At 31.3% G+C, this 22,515-nt stretch overlaps 1 protein-coding gene across 3 annotated transcripts; it reads right to left on the bottom strand.

Moving 5' to 3' along the window:
- Nucleotides 1–2,522: 2,522 nt before the first annotated feature.
- On the bottom strand, nt 2,523–22,371 carry LOC129989431 (U3-lycotoxin-Ls1v-like). 3 transcript variants are annotated; one of them, XM_056097973.1, is made up of 4 exons: nt 22,242–22,371; nt 14,460–14,586; nt 10,141–10,213; nt 2,523–2,842 (listed from the first exon to the last, which is right to left on the bottom strand). In XM_056097973.1, exons 2-4 carry the CDS (start codon nt 14,527–14,529, stop codon nt 2,620–2,622), a joined length of 366 nt encoding a protein of 121 aa, XP_055953948.1. In that variant the 5' UTR covers nt 14,530–14,586; nt 22,242–22,371; the 3' UTR covers nt 2,523–2,619. The 3 variants fall into 3 exon arrangements, with proteins under 3 accessions (XP_055953948.1, XP_055953949.1, XP_055953950.1); XM_056097974.1 differs by lacking the exon at nt 22,242–22,371 and adding an exon at nt 16,224–16,299; XM_056097975.1 differs by lacking the exon at nt 14,460–14,586 and having other exon boundaries at nt 22,242–22,320.
- Between the last annotated feature and the right edge of the window lie 144 nt (nt 22,372–22,515).

Here is a 22,515-nt window from a genome sequence, read left to right as displayed (position 1 = left end):
ATATGCCTTGTAACAGTAGAATGTGGTTGCAGTTTAAAAAGGATATATATGAGGTTCTCTTTCGAAGTATCCGTGGCTCAGACGAAAGTGCCTCAATGACGTTTTTAAACGCTTTTCATCGAATTCCATTTCATCTCCCGCTGTTTTGGCGTTCCGATTTAACTCAAAAGTCACATCTTCTTTGTTAGATTCTTCGTATATAGTTTATTTTCTACAGTTTGTCTCTATGGCGGGGATTTCGATTTTGGTTTCCAGAGCCTCTTTAAAAATTCTGCCTAATTATATTAAAATGCAGTTTTAATATCAACAATGTTAAAAATGGCGGTCGCAGGGACGGTTTTCTATTCAGAACATATGGAAAATTTCCCAAGGAAGTTGTAAGAAATCTTTCAATTTTAAGGATAAAAATTACTTTTTTTATTTTAAAGCAGTAGGAAGTACATTAAATGAGATAAAAACTAATATCGACTCTCAGATGAGAGTAGGTTAGATGAGTTGGGGATTGAGTTTTTGATCCATCTTGGACTGTAATATTGAAAAAGTTTTAGCATAATAATTTGAGTTACGGCAGTGCCATTTAATATTTAGCCAAAAATAGGTTTCTGTCATCCCTCAGGACCACTTCTTTCCTAATTTGACCATATATATTTTTTCTCCAAAAATTGAAATCCAGTTTGAATAGTAAGTGATTTGAAATAATTAAATATAATAATGGAATTCAGTCCGAGTCTTACGTACGATCCCTAAAACGAAACGTTTGATGGATGGAAAACAGACTGTAAATTTTGTTTAAACAGAAGCATATGATGTTTTGGTGGAGATAAAGTACTCGTAAAAAGTACTCTTAGCAATTCCTAATTTCTTTTAAAGCTGGGTTTTCTTTATGGATATGTTAAATATTTTCTTAGTTAAACTTAAGAATGAACTTTCAGTTTATTTCAAATATTTCTTCTTTCTTCACAACATTATATCATGAAGTAGGAAGACAAATATTTTCCTGTTTAGAAATCACGAAAAAAGTTGCAGGACTTCCTGCAGGAACTTGAACAAAAAGGAACTTTCACTGATGTTGCATAGTTTTTGACTTTCAATTCCTCATTTTATTTTCATTTTTATCGGAAGCATTTGGAATTACTATTACCATGTTAGATAAAAAGTTCGAATGCACTTGATGGCCTAAAAATGGTCCTATGTAAATTGTTGTCACTTTCTTTTTTATGAGTAGGATTGCCATTATAAAACATTCAAATCTTTTAGGACATCAATAAAATTTTCAGATATTTTTACCAAGTATTCAATAAACAGAATAGAATATCTTAAATTATGTGTACGATGTCATAGGCGATTTACATGCAAGGATTTGGAATTTTTAAGGTTAAAATTGCAAAATAGTCATGATACTCAAGGTCAGTTTGACAGCACAGCACCAACTCGACTTTGAGAGCGAAGATTCTAGAGTGATACTTGATCGCTCCGGAGCAGAGCCATGTGTAACAGCCTGTCGTTGTCACAAGTAGATTTTCTTAATAATGTGTTACAGAAGTTTGGAAAGTGGCGTTGTTGTTGAATATTATTATCTTTGGCATTCGGTTAAGCCTTAAATGCTCGAATTTCTTTCCCAATAGCTGTCGCTTAGTTTCGAAACTGAACGCTCATCTAATTCATCCTTTCTGACATTTTATCATAAATTTCCTTTTAATCTGTGTTTTTTCTTCCAATTCTTTCGTTGCCTTTTGTTGTGAAAAATTTTTCAAAATATTTTATCGCAGTTATTCAAAAAAGAACTCGCGTTTAATTTTGTCACAGTTTTAGTGAGAAATATTTATTTATTGACCAAGGAACTGGAAATATCATGAACAAATAGTTCATTAAGGTATTATTTATTTTCTAGTATTTATGAATAGATAAAAAGAACTAAATTTCTCTTCCTTTATTAAAAATTGACGTTTTTACTCTTTTGGCATTTAACAGAATTTCTAAAACAGAAAATTAAAAAAAAAAAAGATAGAATACATTGTTTTCCAAAATTATTTATTAGCGTTCCGATGAATTACAATTCAGTTCTTCTCTTTAATCATTAGATGATGGTAAGTAGAAATCTCAAATGCCCTATAAAAATTTATATCCAGACTTAGAAATGGTTTTTCTATAAGATTCGCCTTTTCTACTCATGAGAATGGAAATAACATCCGCTTCAATTGTCTATCAATTCCCCTCTCCCTGGTGAGAAATTCGACCACTAAAGATGTGGCAGTGGGAAGGTCAAATCACCGCCTCATTCTCAATTGCTTCACAGAGAATGTGAGATTCTTCTGTTTTCGTTGGACGGCATTTACACCGTACTGCAAAGCTTTCTGCCATTATATCTGTATCGGATGTATTCATCAAATTTTATATGTTGAGACACTAAATGCTTGAATCGAAATATGAGTGAAAGCAAGGATAGAAGAGGAATTAACTTTCTTGCTCTAGAGTAAACATATAAATTTTGTGACAAAATAACTGGAAGCAAAGCTCAGAAATGTAATTTCAGGGCAAGAATGTTTATTTTCATGAAAATAAGAATGAAAAGCATTTTGGTAACTGCTTTATTTCTCAGCAAATCAGGAGAATTTTCAGTCAACCGAACCATTTCTTGAACAGATTGGAAGCTTGATCATAGATCTTCTCCGTCATGCCGAGGTACCATTCTTGTTGGCACGTGCAGAGCTCCACCTCGGTCTCGGTGTCGTTGCCCTCCACGTAGAAGCATTTGCACTTGTCCTTGAAAAATTTGCTCCTACAGCACTTGTGGCGGTGGTTCGTGCACTCGCGGTTGCGGGGGATGCACTCGTCGTCAGATCTGAAATTTTCAATTTTGTTTCACTAGTTTGGCACTGAAGTAATTTTTTTAAAATATAAAAGATAATTTATTTTCATTATCTGAGTACATCCGTATTGAGACATTTAAATTACTTTTTGAGATTGATTGTGGACTTTACTGTTCAAAATAACAATAAAATTAGCGTATCAGCAAATATATTTATACTATTAAAAATCTGTAAAATTCATCTGATGGCACGGAGAAATGCTACCTACAGTTGCGCATATAACACAACCGCGCTCCAACTTCCGACGTGCGGTTCTACAAGATGCACAGTGCATTCCATTTCCAGTTGATGTGAGCTCCTTCGTTTGACTGATGCACTACAAACAGCAATCAATACAATGTTTGAAATGATGCATTCCGTTATCCAGCTACTCTAAAGTTGTGGGGATGTCATTCACAGGAACTTTATTTTCAGCATTATTGACTGCAATGCTCAAATGAAAAATAAAAAAAACTTCCGTTCCCTGCATTCTCTTAGCTGATTCGATAGGAAATAAATTTAAAGAGAAATATTAAAATTATAAGTTAATAAATTAATTGAAGGATGTCAATTGGAAATAAATCCATAACTTGTAAAATGTCCTCCATTATAAAAATAAACAAGGTGTATACTCTAACTAGATCCCATTGGCTAATTTTTAAACCATTAGAGATAAATATTTTAGTCTAAAGAGAAAAATATTTTAAATGTAATAAAATGTTAGATTTGGACAAATAAACCCAATGCGGAAAAAAAATTGCGAAATCTAAAATTTTGTGCCATCAGCCGGTTCTAGTAGAGCATTTTAATAGCCCAACGCATACAATGAAAAGAGTTCCACAGTTTCAGGACTAAAACTCATCGACTTATAGCTATTTTTAGTAAATGGGAGCCGCATGCAAATTTATTTAAACGAAAAAATTATATCATTTAAAAAAACTAAAATATTTGGATGATATTCAGATGGGGATCGCAACTTCTTATTAGATGGAATATTCGAGAGAAAAGATTGAAATAGTTGTTCAGGTTTGTATGCAAAAAATAGGAGAGGGGAAAAAAACCAAATTTGTGGAATAAACAATATGATGAAAAAAAAAAAAAACAAGAAATGTTTTTCTGCATAATGTAATATTATTTAAAATACGATAATAATAAACAATTTTATAAGTGTGTCATAAAAAATCATTTTACCGTAATAGATGCTTGAAAACGAATTTTCAAAACCTCCGAAATAAATTCTTGCACGTCGTTGGTATGACAGATTAACATTCCACGATAATGCATTGAACAAATCTGCTCTATGCTTGGATTCTCTTTCACGGACTTTAATTTTCGAGTAATTTCTAAAGAAGCGATGAAATGCATTTAAATCTGGATATCGCGGGACCATCTACAAGAATCTTTTTATTCAATAATGTCGTCAAACTCAAAGGGTCAAGGGGCCTCAAATTATTCGTGCGTGGAGCCACACTGGTCTGAAGTCACATTCTTGACAAATCTCATAGAGAAACAAAGCCTTCCAAGTAAACAATGAATGGTTTAAAAAAAAAAAAAAAAAACCTCTATATTTAGAAGGAGTTAAAAATGAAAAAAATCTTTGAAAAAAATGGATCCAATTAAAGTATTCTTCCATATTTCGCGACAAATATTCCCTGTTGAAAGAGCTACAAGGATTTTGTAACATTAAAAAATAACTGCTATTTGTCTCTAAATCTCCACACATGAAGATTTTCTCAATTAAAAATAATGTGTATTGGATTCCTTTTAACGGATTTTAGTAATTATTTAATATTTAGTACTTATTTTAAATTCAATTTTAATTTCTGAAATACGAAAAATACTGCTGATGCAATGAAATTTTTTTTCTCTTCCAAATTCAAGATCGTCCATCTTGCACATATTTCGAGTTCCTTTTAAGTGTATTAAATGCTTAAAAGTTTTAGTTTTGAGCTTTCAATTTTTGCTTATAAAGCTAATGGATAAAATGTTATTGGTTAAATATCGTTAGAGCACAGATTATTGTGTTTTATTATTATTATTTTTAACTGATTGATTATATATTTTTTTTATTGTAATGTCTTTCTTTTTGCGGCCATGCTATAAAAGTTCAACAGTTAATTAAATACTTATTTTCAATACCTATAAGTTCCATTCGGTAGAACTAAAAAAATATCAAAACTCGTTTCAAGTTGCCTGAAATTCGTCAAGTATATCGATCAATGAATTATCCAAAATATTTTCGCTAATAATGATCATCGATAAGTAAGCTTGCCACTTCCAATTCGGATTCAATGACTACAGGTGTTTGTTTTTTCTAATCCTGATATCATAAAGAAATTAGCCAATCAGAATTTTGATGTTTTTATTTCACAAAATCAGCTTAGCATGGTAAAATTAATTAATTAATAACGATTAGGAAATATTTCTGAATGCCTTGAAATGAATGTAATATTACAACTGACAAGAAATAGACAAATTAAATCTCGTCTAAGGAAATAATTTATTATTAAAATTCTTTTTGAAACAGTCATTATAGCAAGCGAATAAGAGGACGACCCAATACAGAATTTAAATTTGCATACGGTCAATTAAGAATGTTCTTTTGATTGCTGAAATTAAAATTGCCTGAAACAGTGATGTTGTAGTTTTATTACGCGGTCAATTTTAATCGTAACAGAGTGGAACCTTTTTTTCTTGATCATATTAGCGTGTCAAGAATATTTTAACTAAATTGTCTAACTGGAACAAAGGACTTTATAAATTTCAAATTCCATCATTTTTTCTGTGTTACACTTATTGATTTTAACAAAATAAAATATAATACCTCTTTATGTCATTTAAGGTTTTTTTTTCAGTTGAAAGCACATGCAAGAATAAAATAATATTTAATGATTTAGAAATTAGCTATTGGATTACGATTATTGTGTCAGTACATCATTATTGTCAACAAAAATTTATTTATCACTTTAAATATCTTTCTTTCATACGTCTCGGTCATTTGAATAATTCTTATAGTCGCCAAGTTAAACTATTTTTTTTTTTATTCAATCATGCCAGCAATAATCAGTTGACTGCAAGAATGGCTCAAAAAATCATATGTAATAGATGGAATTTTTTTTAATCAAAGAATACAATAATTTTCATTTTGCTAAAAGGTTGTGATTGTTTTCTCCACGGCTTTTACATATACTTCCATAAAATGTGACCTTTACGTTTTATTGTATTGCATAGAGAAAAGAACCGAGAAGGCATTTTAAGAAACCGGTCGAATTCAAAGTCTTTTTCAACTTTTCTTTCTTTGGTTGAATTCAAAGTCAGATACAAAACTACGATTTTCATTTAAAAAAACTGGTCTGCGCATTTCATTCTTCTAGATGAAAGATATTTTCAATTATATTCAGATACGCACAGGCAGACATGCACAGTTCCAAAAAAAAAAAAAAAAAAAAAAAAAAAAATGTTTCAAGGGATCAGTGAAATCTGAAAAAGTCATCAGAATTTCCTGATGGAACTTTTTAATGGATTCAACGCCTTGCATAAGAAAAACAAAATTGCTCCTAAATGGATGATTAGCACAGTGTGCACATTATAACAGATTAGGAACTTAAAAAATATTTGATAAGTAGCATATAAAAAATAAAAATAATAATAAAATGGTTAGATCTCTCTGGAAGAAAGCGAAAATGGTTATACATTTCTTCAAAAATTTCATTTGAATACGTATTCTTACTAATGGCCACGATTAACAAATATAGATTATCATTTCAACTTATAGATTAACAGATACGAAAACGGAAAAATTGCGGTTTTATCCGACAGCAGTTTTATGTATTCGGCCTTTCATATATACGATGTTAACAAATCATCGACAAGTATTCAGGTTGGTTGGTTTATTATTATTATTATTATTGGCTCCAAGTCCCTCGGGGGGGGGGACACCTTATAATTTAGGATGAGGAGCTTCTGGTGTGGGAGTTGGTTCTAGATACGAAAGAGTAAGGAGTGGCTACCTCCCATTAAAAAGGGACGTACTTCCTTAGAGAAGGGTTGCACCGAGGTTGGTGATGGCCTGTAGGAATCAACCACAGTTCCCGCCAGTGTTGCTGTCGCTGCCGTCATGTCATTCAAGTTTTTCCATGTGCCTTCGGAAGGGTCGGAGTAGTCAGTCTATAATTATTGGCTCCAAAATTAGTTTTGGTCATGCTGTGCTAGGCTCCATATTACTTGAAGAATTATAAAGGAATTGCAAAAAAACTACTGAAATTTAAAATCATATTCAAGAACGAACTAGACATTAAAATAGAATTGAAGTATCACTTGGGAGTGGGAGTGAAGCAGAAATAAGAGTTGACGGTAACCTGCAGTCCACGGTAACCCTAGTAAGTCGGAAAACTTTAAAATGATATTAACTTGCAATGATAAAATCCTACTTTCACAAGGAAATAAAAAAAGTAAACTAAGAAATCTTGGTGTATATTGACCAAGAGAAAATAGAACAAAATAAATATTTTGTACTGAGAAGAAAAACATCAAAAAGAAACAAGGAACAATTGCGCAAAATGCGCAAAAAGAAGCTCCGTCATTAACAGATGTTGATGGGTGAAAGCAGTGAAACCATTTTGCAATATTTTTAACGATGTTCCAAATTTACTCCTACGCGCCTTTTTTCCTACTGAGTAGTATTGAACAATATTCTGTGATAGGCTAAAAGGAATGAAATTTGTTACAAATTTGATTACCAGGGGAGGCTAGAATAAAGGGACGGGCAGGAGGAGGCAACTGCCTATATAACTATCATATAAGAAGCAGTCGAAATAAGTCGGCAGAATGTCGGCGGCCATCTGATACAGCAATTGTCTATCAAGCCTGCAATTTGTATTACATTTAGTAAAATAACCAACATGGATAAAATTTAATCAAATGCCTGACATTATGTCTTGTATATTTGATCTATTGGCTAAAAAAAGCGGCACAATGAAAAGTGGAGTGTTTTTGCTTTCAACCATTGCTTTTATAATTTGTCAACAATTGATGACTCAGCGTTGATCTTAGGGTTGCTTTATCAGATTCAAATCTTATTGGACATTTAAGAAAAGAAGATTTTAGGTTTTTCAATATTTTTTTAACTTTGCTTCAATAAATTTGCAAGCTTACATGGGTGAGTTTCCAATGTTCCCTTGATTCAAATTTTACTTAAAACATAAGAAAAAGAAGTGACATTTTATTCATCCAATCGATGTTCTTTTCAGCTAAAAATGTGCAATGTTTTTTTTTAATATATCATATTATATTTTTCATTAGAATTCCCTTGTCTAATTTAAATCTATCTAGCATTAAAATAGACATCTACAATCAACACTCTTTTGCAATAGAAGCTTGTTAACCTGGGAACTATAACACTATACGAATAGTGTGATTATGAAAAAAATTAAATAGCAATCGAAAGAGTATAGTGAACCATGATTTTTTAGGCATAAATTATTTGCCCTCGTCTCCCCATTATCGAGACATAAGGTCTTAAAATCTGGCTACATTTTAAGAAAATTCGCAAAATTTGGCGAGAAACGAACTTTTGGTGAAGTTCCTCCAATCTCGTGAACAACGTTATCCCATCTATGAAGAATATTTACGTATTTGGGCTTTGGAATGCACTACTGTGCTAAAAGTTGTAGATTTCACGGCATCTCTCGCTTGGGAACAGAAATCGGTGCAACATTGTGTTCACTAAAAATCAGGACTTTCGTTGGGAGGATTACTACACAGAATATAGCTCAACGAATCAAAATCGATCGTCAGTTTCACAGTTGAAATATGTCCAAGTGCAAAAATAATCTAGCCACCTGGTATAATTCAGATCAAAGTGGCTTCCGAAAGGAGATACATAATGGCAGAAGCCTGGACACGCGTGGACTCAAGAAAGTTGAAGCTGCTGCTCAATCAAAACACAGCGTGACTCAAGATTAAGCTATTCAATCAGTGATTAGATCCGATGATCGACTACTCACAAAGATGTTCATCGTATTTCAAGAATCCAAGTTTCCTTAGTTTTATAGTGTATTTTCTATCGAAAAATCTTGAGGCAGAGTTTGCCAACCATTGAACCTATTTCAAAAAAATTTATTTCACTTGAAACCTTATGAGTCCTAGACAAATCATCAAGGATTGCCTGCATTGCATTCATCTTCATTCTTGGAAGATATCGAGTACCCCCATTTTTGAGAGAAAGACCTGCGGCAATCACTGAGCCGGTTCCAAAAAATTTTCCTTCATACGAATATCCCATGATTCCTCCATACGTCATTAATAATCGTCGATCTCTCCCCCCCCCCGCTCTATATTTCAGGACTATTTGCAAAATAAAACTTTGTTGCTGCTCTCAGCCTCGATACTGGAATGACTACAAATTTTCACCGTTAACTTGACGATTTCATCTCTTTTAAATACAGCTAAGCGATCAGAAGGCTCTATTATTATTGTACAAGTTTTAGTTATATTACTATAGCTCTTCTTTCAGTATGCTTCTGTTGTCATAAGATATGGTTAATCAAAGTGGATTGCCATGACTAAACCTTATTAACCATTATTTTCTGCAACCTCTTATTAACCATTCATTTTCTGCAACCATATTCATGACAATAATTTTGTATTTTGACGAAATATTTCTCAAAATTTAAGAAATAATAATTTTAGAGCATTCTGATTGGCTAATGACGCTTGCAAAATGTCTAAATAGGCCCAGTTGTTAAGTTTTGAGATTCTAAGCTTTGCTTTGCAATATCTCTCGAAAACGTGTTTGTAAGAGACTCGTGACCCTTGATGACATATCAAAGAATCACGAGCATTCATACAAAAACGAAATCGGCATAATGGATACATTAAATATTTTATTTAGCGATTGTAACTAACTAACTCGGTCCAGGATTTTCCAAAGAGAAAATGGGCAGGGAAATAAAGAGTTCGAAATATTTCTCAGAAACAGAGGGTGGTCGAGAGAAGTGTGTCATTGATTTGATATGAAATTCCTATGAACATTGGTAACATTAATTTTATAAGAAATAAAGATTAACAAAATTGGGACAGTGTTTGTGGCTGAAGTTCTTTGATTTGCCAATTGTTTAAAAAAATGTAGATGATAGTAGAATACCTGGTTCACGAGTAGTTTTATTTATTTATTTATTATTATTATTGATGAAGTCGCATATTGGACAAACTGAAAAAAGGTTAAATGACCATTGACTGGGCATTAAGAAGAATGTGCAAACTCATAATTACTTCATACGAATTTTCTTACCTTAACTCGTCGCTTTCAACGAACTCAAGATTCCCTAGGAGTTGACTGATAGATTCCGCTTCCATTTCGTCATCTGTAGACAATCATAAAATCTCTTAAAATAATTCTTGACAAGTACATATTATTATCATCTAAAAAACATGTACTTTTCTTTAAAAAGTAAAATATTATTATTTTAATATTTTAAAATGTAAGCTTCTAAAAATAAAAAAATAATGCATAGTTTTACCGAAATTTCATCGAATTACTGCCTCGACTTGTCTGAATTACTTTACCTATGATGGTTCTCTTTATAACAAAAATTTACAAAATAATTACTTAGTTCGAGGAAGCATCTCAAAATCGATAATAATGGAGAGTTTACTAATTTATTTAAACCAGACTAATTTGGATTAACTAATATCGAATTAACACGTCCCGTGACTAAAATATTGAATATAACACAATCTTTGATTATAAACTACTAGCCGCCTTTGGCGACCAGCAGGTTCGCCAATCTTAATGCCCGTTAAAATTTTATATAATTAACTATTTTATGTAATTCCTACTTTAATAGCTTCTTCATTAAAATATTTTAAAACTTCAAATTTCAATTCACTCTGAATATTATAAAGACCTTCAGTCCTAACGTAATCTGTATCTCTCCAATTTTCTGTTAGCTCCCGTAGAATTTATGCTTTAAATTAAAGTGGAAAAGATTAATCTGCAATTAATATAATATAATAATATTTTTTACTGAAACAAAGCATTTTTTTTTTTGTAATATGATTATTGAAAACAGAGTCACTGAGCATTTAAACCTTAATGGCACTAAAGAATATCTTTCTTAATTTATGTAATATCTCAAGAATTTGTCAACAAAATTTTTTCAGATTCATCTTGAGCAGGTCTATTAATTAACAATGTTTAATTTTAAATGCATCAAACACTAAGAAAATAAACAAAATCGTTTAAAATAATCGGTCGAAAACAGGTTAAAAAAAATTACTTAAGAAACGATGAACTTAAAATAACATAAATACAATTTAATTACAAAAGCATGCAACTAACCTAAAAATAATTTAAATCAAGTCCGCTTCCGTTGACAATCAGAATACAATGCGCATGCTTGAATTTTCAACGCCAGTTACGGTAACGCAAATGCGTGAATTTTTCTACGCCAGTTGGGATAACGCTATGTAGATTAGAAATTTTTAATTTCCTTTAATCTGTTTTATTTTAATTCAAAAGTACTTCAGAATGAATCTGAAAGATCGATTCATTAACAATGTTTAATTTTAAATGCATAAAACATTAATAAAATAAACAGAATCGTTTGAAATAATCGGCCGTAAAATGTTAGCTCTAGCCTCATTGCTGTTGGAAAAAAAAAAAAAAAACTGAAGCCTTACTCATTTGACGGTGGGAAAAATGAAAGGATTTTTTTTTGGCCGGAAAGTTAGTTTTTAATTAATAATTAAAATTCTAATTAAAATTTCAAAAAAAGGACCCCAGGTGCACATTCTCGACCTCCAAGGTATACACGTACCAAATTTGGCAGCTGTAGGTCAAATGGTCTTTTCTGTAGAGCGCCAACATACACACATTGAGCTTTATATATAAGTATAGATTATTGTCTGTGAGGCAACTCGTGTCTATAATTTTGATCTCCATTAAAATTCATTTTCGGAGAAACTAGTAATAGCAATAATATACTGAGGATAGAGGAAAAGTAACGTATAGTGCTGTCCTATGGCTTGCTCCGGTGCTTTCTGCGCTTTTGTAATCTTTCTGCAATCCGCCTCTTTACCTTACGTGATTCCTTATTACCCCACCCATGTCCCTAAAGGAGCTGCTTTCCAACGTGGGAGATAATTATATCTTCCAGTCATGAAAACATACGTTTATTCCTTTTGACCAGAGATGGGAATTCAGTCGATTGCGATCGACCGGTGGACCACCAAGGCATTTTGGGGTGGCCGCCTTTACTAAGATCCAAGACTCGCATACTAAAAGAAAAATATTTATGGGACATTGTATTCTCTTTATCTCTTAAGGGAAACGAAGTTTTTCTCCTTCAAAATGACATGACTTTAAAAGCACGTAGTTCAGAACCTAAGAATAATTTTTGGAATTTAATGAACGCATCCTGATTTTAAAAAGAAGTTTCATATCATTTAACATCGTTCTTTGGCTTTACCCACCTGTGTGAATTTGCATTTCCAAGGATGAATATAATTAAGACAGCATATCGTTCCCATCTCACGGAATCTGTGCACTTAGAATCTGTGCAAGATTGCCAGTTAATAATTATATACCGAGGTATTCAAGATTGGCGGACAGAATGCAAACTAAGTCTTCTACTAACTATAATTACGAGAACCAACTTTAGATGAAAATGATTCATTTTTTAATGTATTTTGAATTTTTTGATATTAAATGCCTCATTTGATATTATCGTATTTGTGACTATTATTATGTATGTAAGCATACATTCCGTATTTATTATTAAGAAATAATAAATATTGTAGGCCTACACCACTGGGTGAACCGCCAACATCTTGAAAAAATTAGAAGTAGCCAATAGTGTCTGCCCATCTCTGCTGTTGACTGTGATTCGTTCACTTTCCTTTCAGCTAGAGTGGGTCGTTCTCGCATGTATTTTCTACGATGGCAATATTATTATATCTACGATTTCTCAAGATAGGACACACAAACATAAGCTATTGCCACTGGTTCATGTATCAATGCCACATGTTGGAAATTTGAATATTCTAAACGCCACATTATTTGCGTGCGAATGTAATAAATCAAATTTGGTTCATTTGATGCTTTTTTTTTCCACTTTAAAAATAATTTCCTTATATAAAATTTATCAAACCATCCTCTTTTATCCGTTAGATGAAATATCCAAACGCTAATTTACAAAAATCAAATATGCGGAATAGTTTAAATTAGAGTTAAGAATAACACTGTTTTATCAAAAATTGTCTATGTATGCAAGCCTAAACCTGAAGTCGAAACAAACATTGCACGTTTTGGATCGTTGAGAGGCGAAGGTCTTTTTCCCACTGGTCTCTCAATTAATCAGGGACACACCGTTGTATCTGAAAGTTCTTGGATTATTAAATCGATAGAATGTTAACAGTTAGCTCTTTTAGGTGAAGGTTTACATTACCAATGACAAAGTAATGAGCCGCTTGACATCACTACATTAATATAGGAGAGGGGGGATGTTACATGATACTGTTATGCGTCTTTCCTGACATGACTTTCCTTTCCATTTTTCTATAGATATGTGCTGCGCGAAATATTCGATACAGTGCGGTTCTGCGATCTGCATTCATTTCCCCCATCATAGGAATGTAGATAACTCGACTCTGTATTATTGCTGCTTGTTTTAGTGAGAAACTGCTTACTTAAACAAAAACTTATCATATTCCTACCTGAGGTGCTCGTCAGTAAGGATACCATCCTAATTGCCCCAGTGCACCATCGTCAACAGGAAGATTATCACATTATCAAACAATAAAAGCTTTCATTGGGATTTTGGGCTTATGTTATATAAAGTCATATTTAATTATAATAATATAAAGTCATGTTTAAATTCCACTAACATTTATCCTCCCTGAAATTACCTTATTACGGTTCATGTTTTGAAAACTATATGTTCAAGAATTCATTCTACTGTCATTTAGAAAATCCACGCCGTGGTAACACTAAGTACAAAGAAAATTTCATTTCATTTATTATATAACCTGAATTGGTAATTTATTTAAAAAATTTTTTTTGATAAAAATGAGCTATGGGAGAAAAAGAGATAACAGAAAAGAGACAGAGAGGCGTATATAACCGATTTCTTCGTGGTTTATTAATTATCTATTGTTTTGCCCATGCATCATATAAATATCAAATTATTGCTTCTCAGAACTTAAAAGCTGAAATAAGATTATTCAAAGACGCCATAGTAATTGTACATAATCTACAAGTACTTCAAGTACTCTGTGGGTTCTAAACCGAATCAGTAAGACTGCACGACCCCGAAACATAACGTGTCCTCTCAAGAGATAATAAAAAAGGTAAAACTGTCAAAAAAAAATTTTTAATGTTCGAATTGTTTTTTGTCGGATCACGAATTCAACCTTTTCAGCGACCAAGCATTGCAACACGGAATGCACGGCAAAGATGCTTGTTTTAAATGAGGCACGCAGTCAACATTTTCATTGCGTGGTGTTGTGTCATTAAATCCTGCGACGCCTCTCAGCACCTTTTAGTTATTCTCAAGATAATTATTTTCTGAGCATCAGAAAAGTGCAGAGAAACTTAATGACTTTCCTCACCATTTTCTTCTGAAAGAACGCATGCAATCAAAACCAAGCCGATCAACCAACCAAGAAGGACGTTTCTCATTTCCTCCCCTCTTCAGCTCCGGCGACTTCTGTGCAAGAATCGAGAAGCAAGCGGTTTCTGGAAGAAAAAATATATACGTTTTTCTTCATACTTCTTAATATGTTTATAATGATTTGGACAAAGATATGTTTATAATGATTTGAATTGTCAAATTAACCTCCATTTTAAAATTAGATAAGGGGTTTTAAACGGTTGTATTCATTCTGAAGCGTTGTTAGATGATATGGACGGCACTTGGTTGGCTTTTCATGCTTTTGGAACTTGCATATCATTGAAATTCCCACGTCAACCAATGTAAGGATGTTAAAGATGAAAAATAAAAAGTGACGTTAAAAGATATACTAGCTTCATTATGCAGAGATTCAGAACAGTCCAATTAAAACTCAAATATTCATTTTCTTAATGTTTTGCAAATAACTGTAATGGAAAGAGAGGGGCAGGCAGCATTAAGCAAAATTATGAGACACCAAAATACTTCACCGTGTCTTCTTACTGTTTGGACTCGCTGATTCTTGGCAAACGCATCAAAGACACGAAACAGGCATCTCGCCAATACCTGCTTGTCCGCAAATACTTTCTAACGCGTTTACAATCTGTAAATTTGTTTAAATTAGAGTGTTTAATATATTCATCATCTTATAATCTTGATTTTCATAAGTAAAAGGATAAATGTTTAACATTTTTCATTCTATTAACGATCCCTACTTGTCATTGAGGAGAATGTGTGTGTGTGATTTACACATAGGGCTATGGAATTCGATGAAAATATAATTTATAAAGTGGAAATATACTATTTTTCCAAAATTTTATTTCATTAAAAAATTAAATGTCATTTTGTTGAAAGCTTCTATAATATAAATTTACGACATTGTTACATGGCATGTTTCGTTGTTGCAATAAAATCAAAATCGCTTTCGTTGTTACTAGAAATATATTATTAGAAAGATTTTCGTGCATTGGTAATAAACAAGGTTAAAAATAAACTTATTTTTTGCATATTGAATGGATTCTTTTAAAGCATTCTTTTGATAGAATTTTATTTTTAGTTTCTAGCATACAAAATGTATAAAGAGAAAATATTGCAATCATTAAAAAATGTGGCCTCGAAATTTGGTGAATTTTCAAGTTTTTAATCTTCCTTGATTTCGGGGAACACATTTTTGAATGATGCGCTTATATCTCTTTATGAAAGCGCATAGAGTTTTTTGAACCGAACACTAAATCTGTAGATATCTATCAAATTTCAGACGAAAGCCAATAAAAAGTCTTTCTGAATGATGACATTAAAAGCATGAAAAAGTAAGGGAGATGGAATTTATTGCATAATTTTATTATCAGCTGTGTGTTAAATTGTGGATTAATATCACTTGTTTATTCATTTCCACGTGTACATAATAATTCAATAGTACAATGATCACGGAATGGTACCCCATTCCATAACGGAAAATTTTATTAAAATTTAGACCTGATCAATGAGAAAGGTACCTAAAATGAATATTCGATTTCCTTCGTTGTATTACGAAGCTTAAAAAGCAGTGTAAGTTAAATCACAACAAGCGGAAGTGGGGAGAGGGGACTTGACTTTGAAGTGTTTGTTACCCTCTCCCTACCCCAATTACAAGAATTACAAACTTTAGAGTAAAGAGACGCTGTTTTATCAAAGCATACGAGAAAGTCGATAACTGAATACTTACGTGAAGAAATAGTTTTGTGCTAATTAAATATATAGTTTACGTCAATGGGAAGCAAAGATAAAAATTTTAAAGTTTCTTCCTGTGTAGATCTGTAAAAAATATGAAAAATGAAATTTTGCAATCTTATTGCAATGCATTAAATCTCTTATCGAATCAATAAAATTTTCCTTAAATTTTCGAACAGTTATAAAATACATTGAATATTGTACAAAAAAAATCGGCACTATACGACATATTTTATGAGTATGCTTCGATTCATGAAGCAAGCTGTAAATGCAACTAACCTATACTTATAATAAAGCTGAATGTATGTGTGTGTGTGTGTGTGTCTGTGTGTGTGTGTGTGTGTGTGTGTGTGTGTGTGTGTGTGTGTGTGTGTGTGTGTGTGTGTGTGTGTGTGTGTGTGTGTGTGTGTGTGTGTGTGTGTGTGTGTGTGTGTGTGTTGGTACTCCACAGGCCAAACCATTGAACCTACAGCTACCAAATTTGATACATGTATACCTTGGAGATTGGAAATGTGCATCTCGGAGCGATTTTTTAATTAGAATTTTAATTAATAAAAAAAATAAAGCGAAATTTCGGCGTTTTTTCACGATAACTTCTGAAAATGACATCGCACAAACATTTTACATCAAGTTAAAGTTCAAAAAAATTTTTTCACGATACCAATGTCTTATCGTATAAATTAAATTCCTTTCTTAATGAATTAAAAAAAATATTTTAACCATATTTTTTTAACAATTTATTTCGCACAAAATAAGAATAAGGTTTGACCTGCACGTGAACGGGAATAAAATGAGCTTTCATCAACGAGTTGCCATCACTTCACCAAAAGCACAAATTAAAAAATAAGTTAAATATGACTGCAAACCTGAAAAAGTGTCACTTTCCGCAGATGTCTGTATGAAATGAAATAAATAAGAAGTATAATATTTCCTAAAAAATAAATGCAAGACGAAGATATGATTTTGTAAAATATCTATAATGTTAAAATAAAAATAATGCAAAATATCTATATTATTCAATAAATCAGCATTATTTAAGATAAACATGCTTAGTATAAATCCTTTCGTTTCAAGGCCTAACAACTCATTTGAAAAACTTTTAATAATAGAAATACATGTGTAAATTTGATCTAAATGAAGCAAATACTTATTTTTTATGTAATTTGAATTAATAATTGCTCTAATAAATTACAAATATTTAACTTTTATCAAGATCCTCTACTCTGTGAATCCTATTTAACCAATATTCTTGAAACAATTATATTTTAAATAAAAAGAGGTGCATTTCAACAACCAAATCGGTCACTGACTGATTTACGAAAATTTAAATCTCACTATTCAATAAAAACGGGAGATTTCCAGACACTTCATCAACCACCTCAAAGAGAATACGTTACTCTTCGCTCAGGTTTTCTGAAGGTTGGCCTAAGATTATCAAAATGTTGATTGCTCTAAATCATTCTATTCAGAACTTCACGAATATATCAGATTTGATAGCAGAATATAGAAACATTCATTTGTTTATTTAAAAATTGAAGTGCCAAGAATATTTCATAAAATATGACTCCTTAGGACCAAAAGACTGCATAAAATTTAGTGCGTAACTATTGAAAAATTAATATATTTATAGAATGAAACAAAATAAAATATTGTTATTCACGTCATTTAAATTCTTTTGAAAGTAAAACTAAAAGCTGAATGTTACGAGGAATCTGAGAAATTTCTGTTGAATAATTCTTGATATATTGCATAAATTACGAAAATTATTCTGCAGTGTACTTAAGACTTAAATGCTGAACGATTCTGTTTCCAGTTACTTGCATACTTGCACCAGTTACAGTATACTTGCTTTCAGTAATTAAAAAAAAAAATGCGTTTTTTACATTAATTGCAGATTAATTATTTCCATTTTAATTTAAAGTTGAAATGTTGCAGGGGATGACAAAAAATTAGAGAGATACATATTACATTATGGATTAAGGCCTTTATAATAGTATGAGTGAATTATGTGATTAACTATATTAATTATTATGAATTATATGTGAATTATATTTTTCAAAATTTTAAGCTTAAAAATATTTTGATGAAGAAGCTATGAAAAGACAAGTTATATAAAATAATTAAATGAAAACTTTAACGAGCATAACGTTTGGCGAACCCGCTAGTCGCCAAAAGCGACTAAGCTGATAAAAGAAATTAATCACTTCCAGTTTCGGCTTAAAGGTATTCGCAATATGAAAAATCTGCAAAATGTAGGCGGCGAGTAATTTTAAAAATGTAATCTCTTCAATGAGGCATATTAAATTAGTTCCATTAAAATTTTAACTTCTATATTGTTATAGAGATTTTTTACGAAATTAGAATATGTTAATATTTTACAGACGAAAATGTGGGAACTAGTTCTTTTGGAATTGCCAAATAACAGTATATAAATTCAAGCATTTATTTTATGCACCAATGCAGAGAAGTTGAATATGTGAATCGATATCGCTTTGTGTCAAGTAGGTCAATAGAATATGTTTAACTTTTTTTTTTGAGATAAAAAGGAAATGATTTTTTTTTTTTTTTTTTTTGCTCTTTAATAACTATAGCCTGCTTATTTATTATTTGTCCTTTATAGGACTCCTTTCGATTCGTATAGTATGCTGTGGGTTAAGAATACTTCCAACTTTAAAAAGAGTAGGAAAAAATTCCCCTCTAAATTGAAAGATATATTTTTTTTAAAATTACATAATGAAGGTGTTTCTTGAAAATGCTCGTAGATATTTTGAAAAAAATGAAATGTATTGCAAACTTATAACGATAATTTTAATATTGTTATAACGATGCATAAAAAAATGCATTGCAGATAACAAAACACGACTAGAAAAATCAAACAATTAATAGAATAGTAGATTTTATAAATTATTCATAAATTAATGGAAAAATAATTTTACGTAAATTAAATGTTTATTCAAAAATCTAAAAAAGCAGCAAATTTCTTCGTTAACTTCAAAATAAAAAAATTAAAGCTGATTTTGAAAAATTATTTTTCAAAACAATATATTAGCGTTTAATTTCGTGGTATTTTGACGTTTTCCTTCTCTCCAAATATTTAGACCTATTGAATCAAAAAACGATTTCCTTTTCTTTGTTGTTTGATTACTAATATTTTAAAAAGATACTGTTTGGTAAAAAGAAATAATTCTCATCCGAAGACTCAACTTAGTTGGGATTTCTGTTCTTTGATTCAGTAAAATGGGATTCTATCTGCAATAAAAATAATCGTTACAGCTGCTGAAATACGTTAGATAAACTGTAGTTTATCACGAATTCGTGATCAAGTTTCTATATTTAAGGATAAAATCTATTTATTCGCATGGAACTCTGGAAGCTACAATTGAATACTTGCGTTCCTGTTTTAACATCAGTCTGTTTATAGTTTGTGTGGATTCTATAAAATGAAATCAAGTTCAGTGAAGTCGTTTGGTTGTTGTTGAAGAGGGATGGTGAAGGGTTTTAACGATTCGTATTTTTTCAAAATGTTTTCATAAAAATCCATATTTGTTAGCAATAATTTAATTAATGAAATATTTATTTTTACTTTTTACTATTGTAAGATTAGATGCAAAATCCAGAATTGTTGCATGTGATTTATACTGCACCAATGCCTCTTTTTGATTTTTAGAAGTATGTGGCATTTACACTACACTCTCAGTTGCAAAATGAATGGGATGATTAGATCGGTCAAATACTTCATGCAATTAAGCTTAATATAGACGAATGGCCAACACTACCTAGTAGAAAATTCGATATAATGTGAAAAGTATCGCGGATTGTTCTCGCTGACCTCACTTGGTCGCGGAACCTTCTTTCCTGAGCGTTGTGAGCAGTTGCCGGTTGTCTGTTTCCCATGCATTGCTTTGCAAAGCCAAATATTTATGCTTATTCTGTTCTATGTTCTCCAAACTAAGGAGAAGATAGGTCACAATAAAAAAAAGCTAATTTACGCAAGTGTAAGATTATCTTCTTGCGAGATTATCTTCCAACGATTCTTATTTCCAAGATTTCTTATGTTAACCCTTTTTATTTCCTTAAGAATATAAATTCTTCTGCATTCATTGCACGTTAACGTTATTTTAGCTTTCCGATTAGAACATAGAAATGAGTTATCATATATTGTTTCATTTCTTTTATTTGGCTACGTTCATGCTTCCATACAAGCTCGTTCTTAAATAATGTTTTATATTGCTGTTTTATTTTTATTGTTTTTATTCAATTGCATTTGCAGATTTTAATATTGAGTTTGCTGCAACATCACCGAAAAGCACCACATAAAACTCCATCAAAACAAAATCCAAACAAACAAAATCCTCCGCCCCCCCCCCCTTCACAATGTGAGATAAACAAGAAAGTTAACATAAGTTGCAAGAAAAACTTCCTCTCAGCAAGCTGGAAGAAGGGAAAGGTCAATTCCTTCTCATTCTCAGTTGCTGTTTTCAAATTCCTTTCAATCCTTCAATAAAAATCAGCAGGAATGGTCTTTTCGGAATATTCTTGCATACCCTCCAAATCCCCCCCACCCTCACCCTTCACCAAATAAATTTAGGGAAGTTGAGTAAGGCCACGAATACTTTCAATGGGGTTCGTGCGAAGCAGTTACAAATTACAGATCTATTGTCATATTTCTTGGAACATTAATAGAAATTAAGCTTTATGTACACAAAAAGAAATTTACAATTTTTATCAGGAAGAAATATAAACAGAAACATATAAAGAAATTTAAATATTATACTTTGAGGGTTTTGCTCAAACAGTGTTGAACTTAAAGACACATTTTTTTAAATATGTAGGCAAAATAGGCCAAAATAGTAGCATTTCACATCAAGCTTTAGCCTAGAAATAAATTTAAGCATGGTTCACCTATCTATTAAGCAATTAATACTGAGTGCTTAACTATTCTTATCTATTCATTCAAAAGATTAAAACTTTCGAACTAAAGTAAAATTGTGATTTATACAAAATAAATTAATTTTTTCTTAGCAAAATGAAAGCATTTCAATATTAGTTTACGTTAAACATCGGCGGAATATAATTACAAAATGCTAGTGGATGCAATCAATTTTAAAATGCCCACATCACTACACATCTAATTCTAATGATTTAATACGTAGCTGCACTATGTGATGCTTAATGTGAGAATATCTTTAAGTGAAAAACAAAATGTCCTGATTATGAAATTAGATTTTTGAAATTATTTTCAAAGAAAAAATGTTTTTAACAATCATTAAAAGAGAACTAAGTGTTGAACATTTTGAAATAGTATATTGTGTAAAGAGTAAATTATTAATTTCTTGATTTATTATGTATTATTCTTAAATGGAAACAAAAATATATATTATATAAACTTTGAAATTTAAACTAAGAAACTTAAGAAAAGCAAAACATTGTTTTTTTATTGCGCTTAAGCAGTGGAGCCATTTTCAATGTATACTAATACCATTCAGCTTAAATGTTGAGCGGGGCGTCCTCTCACCATGATGAGGCGCAGTCTCCACTTCACAGGATTCGCTGTTGATGCGATTAAGAGAGGATACGACCACTTTACAATTTGTAGAAGAGTATGAAACATTTTAAAGATCAGATGTATTTGAGGAATGATGTAAGCCTTAAATATTTCAATACATATATAAGGATCTTTATTTAACTTACAGCTTCTTTTAGTAAAATATTTCTCTGAAAAAAATTATAAATGATTAAAAATTCATTTTGGACTTTCATTCTTAACAAAAATTTATTATCTAAAAAGATTAACTGCTTGAATAAAATTTAGTAGCTAAAAACATTTTTCATTGAAATCAAGAATTTAAGTAATAATTTTGCTAATTGATTATTAAATAATTCTGAATATTTCAGGATGAGAAAACAATTAAAATGGCAGCAATATATCTCAAAGTCATTCCACAATGCAAGATTCCACCAAGCGAATGTTTTAAAATAGTAAATCTTAAAATAAAAGTCAAGAACTGAGTACCTTTGATTTCTGGATCTTCTTAGAAGAACTTCCAACCACCCAAAGAAAGCGGATTTTGTCCGTTTTGTAATATTTTTTCCCTGAACAGCTGCTTTTCAAAAGAGGAATGTATTTTGATGTCAGTTATGCAAGACCTTGTAATTAAAAAAAAAAAAAAAAGAAGAATCGCAAGATGTGGAAAAATCTGGAACTGAAAAAAAAGAGTATTTACTAGTATTTTGGGGAAGCTGCTTGAATTGCACGCACGTACGCACACACACACACACCATGCATT

Source organism: Argiope bruennichi, chromosome 10 (assembly GCF_947563725.1).
Source record: "Argiope bruennichi chromosome 10, qqArgBrue1.1, whole genome shotgun sequence".
Taxonomy (NCBI): domain Eukaryota; kingdom Metazoa; phylum Arthropoda; class Arachnida; order Araneae; family Araneidae; genus Argiope; species Argiope bruennichi.
The sequence above is the reverse complement of the archived record's forward strand: the minus strand, read 5'-3'. Positions and strand labels throughout refer to the sequence as shown.

What these genes read in the sequence shown, in the direction of transcription:
- LOC129989431 (XM_056097973.1), bottom strand. Translation starts at nt 14,529, where the DNA reads ATGAGAAACGTCCTTCTTGGTTGGTTGATCGGCTTGGTTTTGATTGCA. An exon ending in CGTTCTTTCAGAAGAAAATG is followed by an intron (nt 10,214 to 14,459) that starts GTGAGGAAAGTC and finishes GATTGTCTACAG; the next exon opens with ATGACGAAATGGAAGCGGAA. An exon ending in GTTGAAAGCGACGAGTTAAG is followed by an intron (nt 2,843 to 10,140) that starts GTAAGAAAATTC and finishes TGAAAATTTCAG; the next exon opens with ATCTGACGACGAGTGCATCC.